Source organism: Galeopterus variegatus, unplaced genomic scaffold, assembly GCF_000696425.1.
Source record: "Galeopterus variegatus unplaced genomic scaffold, G_variegatus-3.0.2 Scaffold33028, whole genome shotgun sequence".
Classification (NCBI taxonomy): domain Eukaryota; kingdom Metazoa; phylum Chordata; class Mammalia; order Dermoptera; family Cynocephalidae; genus Galeopterus; species Galeopterus variegatus.
This window is the reverse complement of record NW_007759139.1, coordinates 1-6613: the sequence shown is the minus strand read 5'-3', so window position 1 is coordinate 6613 and position 6613 is coordinate 1. Positions and strand designations below refer to the sequence as shown.

General features: G+C 65.3%; 1 protein-coding gene across 1 annotated transcript; it reads left to right on the top strand.

Moving 5' to 3' along the window:
• Positions 1–815: 815 nt before the first annotated feature.
• Positions 816–4709, top strand: LOC103583987 (iroquois-class homeodomain protein IRX-4-like). Its single transcript, XM_008565144.1, has 5 exons — positions 816–868; positions 1227–1478; positions 2174–2283; positions 3161–3489; positions 3892–4709. The coding sequence occupies exons 1-5, from the start codon at positions 824–826 to the stop codon at positions 4707–4709; spliced, it is 1554 nt and encodes a 517-aa protein (XP_008563366.1). The 5' UTR covers positions 816–823.
• Positions 4710–6613: the final 1904 nt, after the last annotated feature.

Sequence of the window (6613 nt, the reverse complement as noted above, 5' to 3'; positions counted from 1 at the left end):
TTTTTTTTTTTTTTTTTTTCTTTTTTGCAAAATATGTATTTCTGTCGCCGCTGCGAGGCCGGTCGGTCTCAGAGCCCCCTCGAGGCTCCGGATTGCGAAGCTGAAAGAATCGCCGCGGCCACCGCGGCTGACTTCCCCAACCGGTCAGAAAAGTTTGCGCAGCGTGTGGATGAATTAACCGGTCCTTCTGCTTCGCCCTCCCAGCGCCTAGAAGCCCGCAGCCCCGGGGCGGTGGCCGCACCACGCCATGTCCTACCCGCAGTTCGGATACCCCTACTCCTCTGCTCCCCAGGTAAGGGGACGCTGGCAGCCTCGGGGACGCGGGCGGGCCGACCCACTCCTACCCGACATCGCGCCCGGCCGGGGGGCTGCAGGAGGCTGGGGGAGCGCAGGGGCGCTGAGAAAATCCCCAGGGGAGACGGGGACCCGGGGCAGCGCTCGGGGCACCCACAGCCTCGGCGCCAGGACATACAGGGCCTTGGAGCCCGTCACCGCCCCCGCGCGTGAACACCCGGGCTGGGCCCCACGGAAGGGGCGCCTGGTCCGGCCTGGACTGCCGGAAGCCCCGGGGCCGCGGGATGCCCTCGGGGGCGGTGCGTGGGGCCGGCGAGGGCTCAGGACACCTTCCTCGCGGGCCCTGTGTCCCCCAGTTCCTGATGACCTCCGGATTGCGAAGCTGAAAGAATCGCCGCGGCCACCGCGGCTGACTTCCCCAACCGGTCAGAAAAGTTTGCGCAGCGTGTGGATGAATTAACCGGTCCTTCTGCTTCGCCCTCCCAGCGCCTAGAAGCCCGCAGCCCCGGGGCGGTGGCCGCACCACGCCATGTCCTACCCGCAGTTCGGATACCCCTACTCCTCTGCTCCCCAGGTAAGGGGACGCTGGCAGCCTCGGGGACGCGGGCGGGCCGACCCACTCCTACCCGACATCGCGCCCGGCCGGGGGGCTGCAGGAGGCTGGGGGAGCGCAGGGGCGCTGAGAAAATCCCCAGGGGAGACGGGGACCCGGGGCAGCGCTCGGGGCACCCACAGCCTCGGCGCCAGGACATACAGGGCCTTGGAGCCCGTCACCGCCCCCGCGCGTGAACACCCGGGCTGGGCCCCACGGAAGGGGCGCCTGGTCCGGCCTGGACTGCCGGAAGCCCCGGGGCCGCGGGATGCCCTCGGGGGCGGTGCGTGGGGCCGGCGAGGGCTCAGGACACCTTCCTCGCGGGCCCTGTGTCCCCCAGTTCCTGATGACCAGCAACTCTCTGAGCACGTGCTGCGAGGCGGGCGGCCGCACTCTGGCCGACTCCGGGCCCGCCGCCTCTGCCCAGGCGCCCGTCTACTGCCCGGTCTACGAGAGCCGGCTGCTGGCCACCGCGCGCCACGAGCTCAACTCGGCCGCCGCGCTCGGCGTCTACGGGGGCCCCTACGGCGGCTCTCAGGGCTACGGCAACTACGTGACCTACGGCTCCGAGGCGTCCGCCTTCTACTCGCTGGTAAGCGGGGAGGGCCCAGCTCTCCGTGCCCGCTGCGCCCCCCACACAGGCGCAAGTCCTCTGGGCCCCGGACTGTCGGGGCTGGCGGGAGCCCATCCTGGCGCCTACCGGCCTGGGACCCGGACCCCGGGGCTTGGAGGGCCCGGCAGCTGGGCCGCTGCGTGGCGTGTATTCATAGCGCTCGGTTCCGTGCACGTGCGCTCCCGCTGCCCGGCTGTCCCGCCTTCCCGCCCTCGCCCCTACCCCGCTCCTCCCTCTCGTGCGCTGCTGCCGCCTCCCCACTCCCGTTCCCCCGGCCCCCTCCACCTCGCCTCCCTCCCCTCCCCTACCCATCCCCTCCTCCTCCCCATTCCTCGCCTCCCTCCCCTCCAGCCCCCTCTCCAGCTCCTTCCACCCCCTTCCCCTCCGCGCTCGTCCTCCCCGCCCCGCCCCTTTTGCTGTCCCCTCCCCCTCCATTTTCCGCCTCCTCTCTGTCCCTACTCCCGACACCCCCTCCGACTGCGCGCGTCCTCACTCCAATTTGGGGGAGCGGGTTCTCCAGGGAGCAGGAAATGAGCTCCTTTGCAGTCCGGGGGCCTCGGGGGCAGGACGCGCGCGAAGCATGCCGGAACGAGGGGGCCGAGGGGGCCGAGGGGAGGGGCTCGAGCTGGGTGGCGTCCCCGGAAGTCGTGACCCCAGACTCCTGCTTCCTGCAGAACGGCTTCGACTCCAAGGACGGGACGGGGTCTGCGCCTGCGGGCCTGGCGCCCCCGGCCGCCGCCTACTACCCGTACGAGCCGGCTCTAGGCCAGTACCCATACGACAGGTGAGGGACCGGGCCCCTCCTCACCGGCCCCCACCCCACGGGCCACCGCCGTGCCCCTTCTGGGGACTCAGCAAGACGGACACTCCTCGGGTCAGGCTTGACCCGGCTCTGCGCTCCATCCTGCCCTGGCCTCCTCGAGAGCCTGTGTCCAGCCCCGGGTTAAATGCGTCCCCAGGCTCCCCTGCCCCCCACACTGTCGGGGCTCCTGAAGTCCTCACTGTTCTGTGATTCTCCGGGAAGTCGCTTCCGGAAGGCCCAGTCCACCCGGGAAGCTTCCTTGCTGGGCTTCGCACACCTCCCTCCAGCCCGAGAGATGCGAACTAGTCCAGCGTCCTGGCCAAGCCCATCCCCCTCTACAGTGGGACCCGGACGGGGGAGTCCCCGACGGCCGTCTCTGCCCGCTCGCAGCGAGCACACCCCGTCTTGCAGGGGGCGACATTACACATTTACTCTAAATCCACTTAGGCCCCCCTGGGCGCTTTCCGTCGGCGGGGGGTTAATGACCCTTTCTGCCCATGGGCCTCACGTGTTAGCGTGCAGGTTCGCAGGTCTGTGATATGTTTTTATGGTTTGGGGATCAGAGGGAAAGGAGAGAAGCCCCGGTAAGGAACTCGAAGAAATATCTCTGTAGAGGGACAGAAGCCATGACCTCTCCAGCCTGGGAAAGAGCCCGGGCTCCCCGTGAGTTTAATCAAATATACACATTATCTTTGCCCTCAAACCACCAAAGACACAGTGCCCGCGGGCAGCGGCTCCCGACTGGGGCCTGGGTCCGGCCATTAACACAACCCCAAGACGGGGAAGCAAAGCGCTTGGTCCCCCGGCCGCCCGCGGTGCGGGGGGCGCGGCCGGCACCGACTGCAGAGCCTGTCCGCAGGTACGGAACCATGGACAGCGGCACGCGGCGCAAGAACGCCACGCGCGAGACCACCAGCACGCTCAAGGCCTGGCTGCAGGAGCACCGCAAGAACCCCTACCCCACCAAGGGCGAGAAGATCATGCTGGCCATCATCACCAAGATGACGCTCACGCAGGTCTCCACCTGGTTCGCCAACGCGCGCCGGCGCCTCAAGAAGGAGAACAAGATGACGTGGCCGCCTCGGAACAAGTGCGCAGAGGAGAAGCGGCCTTATGGGGAGGACGAGGACCAGGAGGGGCGCGAGGACGAGGCGCGCGAGGAGCCCCTCAAGAGCGCCAAGACAGAAGGTGGGTTGGGAGGCTGGCGCGGCTGGGGCAGGCAGGGAACGGGGTCGCAGACGCAATGCCTTGGGGGGGCCAGGCGGCCATGAGTCACCTGGTTCTGCACCAGTCCCTGTGCATGTGGGGGGCTGTAGTGGTGTCCCTGAGTGTGCTTAAATCCAAAAACATTTAAAAACTTTAGACATCTCCTCCCCCGTTAATTTGAGGCTGAAATTAGTCTGGCCTGCATGTTGCCACTTTGCAACTTGGCAGCCTCTGGAGGAGGTAGAGGTAGGAAGAAAGGCCTTGAGTGCTTTTCTTAGCTTCAAGATCAGGCCCCCCCGGTTGCGAAGGGCTTGGTGCGGGAGGGGCCTGATTAACCCGCCACTCTTTGTTTCTCTCCACTGGCCACGTGTTCTTTCCTGGCAGAGCCTGTCGGCAAAGAGAAGGAACTAGAGTTGAGTGACTTGGACGACTTCGACCCGCTCGAGGCAGAGACCCCGGAGTGCCAGCTGAAGCCGCCCTTCCAACCCCTGGACAGCGGCCTGGAGCACATCCCCACCTCACCCGATGGTCCTGGCAGCCCGAGCAAGGAGGCCTCGGGCGCCCTCCAGATGCCCCTGGCCGCGGGTGGTGGAGCCACCCTAGAAGAGGACCTGGAGAGGGCCCGGAGCTGCCTCCGGAGCGTGGCAGCCGGGCCAGAGCAGCCAGGCGCAGATGGAGGACCGCGGCTCTGTGAAGCCAAGCTGGGCTTTGTCCCAGCCAGGGCCACAGTGGGCCTCGAGGCCAAACCACGCATCTGGTCACTGGCCCACACAGCCACTGCCACCGGCGCCACTGCCCTGAGCCAGACTGAATTTCCATCATGCATGCTCAAGCGCCAAGGTCCTGTTGCCCCTGCGACAGCATCCTCAGTGCCAGCCACGTCCTCGCCTGGAGTCCCAGCCCCCTCTGGTGCCCTGGACAGGCACCAGGACTCCCCAGTAACCAGTCTCAGAAACTGGGTAGACGGGGTCTTCCACGACCCCATCCTCAGGCACAGCACTTTGAACCAGGCCTGGGCCACCGCCAAGGGCGCCCTCCTGGACCCAGGGCCTCTGGGACGCTCACTGGGGGCCGGCACCAATGTGCTGACTGCGCCCCTCACGCGCGCCTTCCCTCCCACCTCGCCCCATGATGCCCCGGCCGCCGCTGGCACCGGGGAGCTGCTGGCCTTGCCCAAGGCTGGCAGCAAGCCCTTTGCCTAACACAGCTAGGCCCGAGCCGAGGAGGGAACCAATGCTCAGGCCTCAGGCTCAGATGGCGCAGACTTTTTTGTTTGTTTTTTTTTTTAACGAGTTTCCAAAGGAAGTCCTCTAACCTGCTGGAGCAGGAGGACTGAATTTGGTCACTCGGAGCCAGGGACAAGCCCCTTGTGCCCACCTGGTCATGAATCAGCCCGGGTCATCCCTGGGACCTGGCGGGAGAGCACTCTCAGAGCAGAGGGAACCACCCTGAAGCATAAAGTTTACGTCCGAAAGTTTACATGGAGGAGGCATGTCAGTCCCCAGGCTTCCTCTGGTTTTGCTGTGTCCTGGGTTTGAGGCATGCCAGTGATCCTCCCGAAGCCTCCGAAGCCTGCTTTCTCCTGATTCCATCCTCAGCACACAGTTCTCACCAACAGCACTTCCACCGAGTTTACACTCTTGCACACTCTTGACTCGATAAAATTGTTTTTTAAAATGTATGTTCACACCAATAATTGCCTGCATCAGAGGCTAATATAACAAAATCAATAAAACCTAGTGATGGTGTTTGCATTGCAAAATGAACACATTTCAAACCTAGGGATTGGAGAATTCTCAGGAGGAGGCCGTCCTGATCCCCAAACGAAGGAGTGGGGGTGGGGTGGCCATTGACCCAGACTCCACCTCAGTAAAGCCCATTGCCAACTGGGGGGACTTTAAGTAATGCCATTTTTAAAAGAACAGGCACTGTAAAGTTTGAGGATTCGGTTGAACTCTGCAATAGAAGTGAATGTGAGACACAAAACTCTGTAACTCTTGGCCGTTAGTGGACTACAGAATTTGGAAATGATAGGGTTTCTTTGACTACATCAGAGTGACTTAAGCTTTCTACGCTCCTCGGGGTGTGTCCTTGGGGAGGGGCCTGGTGACCCGCCTTTCTCCGATGAGGCTCCGGCCCATCCTTTGCGGGAAGCAGGCGGGCTTCGACGTACCCGAACCTTCTCCTAACCCCGCCTCTCCTCCTCGCAGGGACCCGGCCGTTCTCAATCAGCTTCCACTGAAGGGAAGCCCGCCAGCCGCCGTGGCTCCGGGAGCGGAGGCGCTTAGTAGGCGGCGGACGGGAGGTGGGGCTGGAAGGAAAGGCCTCCGGGCCGAGGGCGGAAAGGGACTGGGGACAGAACCCGCTGAACAATTGGGGGTTGGGAGGACACGGGCCGTGCCCAGCCTCCCCAGGATCCTGCGCTGCGCAGACCGGTGGCTTCGCTCAGAAACCTGGTTCCCCCACCCCATCTCCGCGCTTGCTGGTGGCCAGCTGCTCTGGCCCGGCGGACAGTCGCTGGCTCCGTCCTTACGGGCATCTCCGCGTCCCCGGGAGGCGCCGGCCCGCCCGGCGTGCAGGCTCCTGCAGGGTGGCAGCGAGCGCAGCGCGCTCTGGGCTCCGGGCTCTCTGCTCGCCTGCAAGTTCTGTGCCTGAGGTCCTGCTGGGCTTTGTAACAGGCCAGGTGCCCCGAGGAAGGCCGGAGCGGCAGGCAGGCGAGCCTGAAAGGGCCGGGCGGCCCGGGGATGCGGCGACGCGGCGACGGCGGCCCTTGCCCGGGACAAGAACAGAGACTGACAGCCCCCGAGTCGCCAGCTGGAGATGCGCAATCATTTCGCGGGCCGGCGGGAGGCCTTCGAGGGACACGCGCATCCGGGGCTTGCTTCTGCGAGCTGGGACTGGGTGGAATCGGACTGGGGCCTTGGAGGGTCCCTGGACCCCCGGGAGAGGCCCCGGGCTCTGGAAAACGGCCCCGATGGGCCCGTGGGGCCGGGCGTTGTGGGGAGTTTACGCACGCGAGAGAGAAAAAACGTGCGCAAACGCCACCGGTCCCCTGCGAGGTGGGATCCGCCCTGAAGCCGCCGCCGTACTGGGACCTCGAGCGGCC

Coding starts and splice junctions, on each gene's coding strand:
- LOC103583987 (XM_008565144.1), top strand. CDS start 824: ATGTCCTACCCGCAGTTCGGATACCCCTACTCCTCTGCTCCCCAG. Junction 1,479..2,173: donor CGTCCGCCTTCTACTCGCTG/GTAAGCGGGGAG, acceptor TGCTTCCTGCAG/AACGGCTTCGACTCCAAGGA. Junction 3,490..3,891: donor CAAGAGCGCCAAGACAGAAG/GTGGGTTGGGAG, acceptor CTTTCCTGGCAG/AGCCTGTCGGCAAAGAGAAG.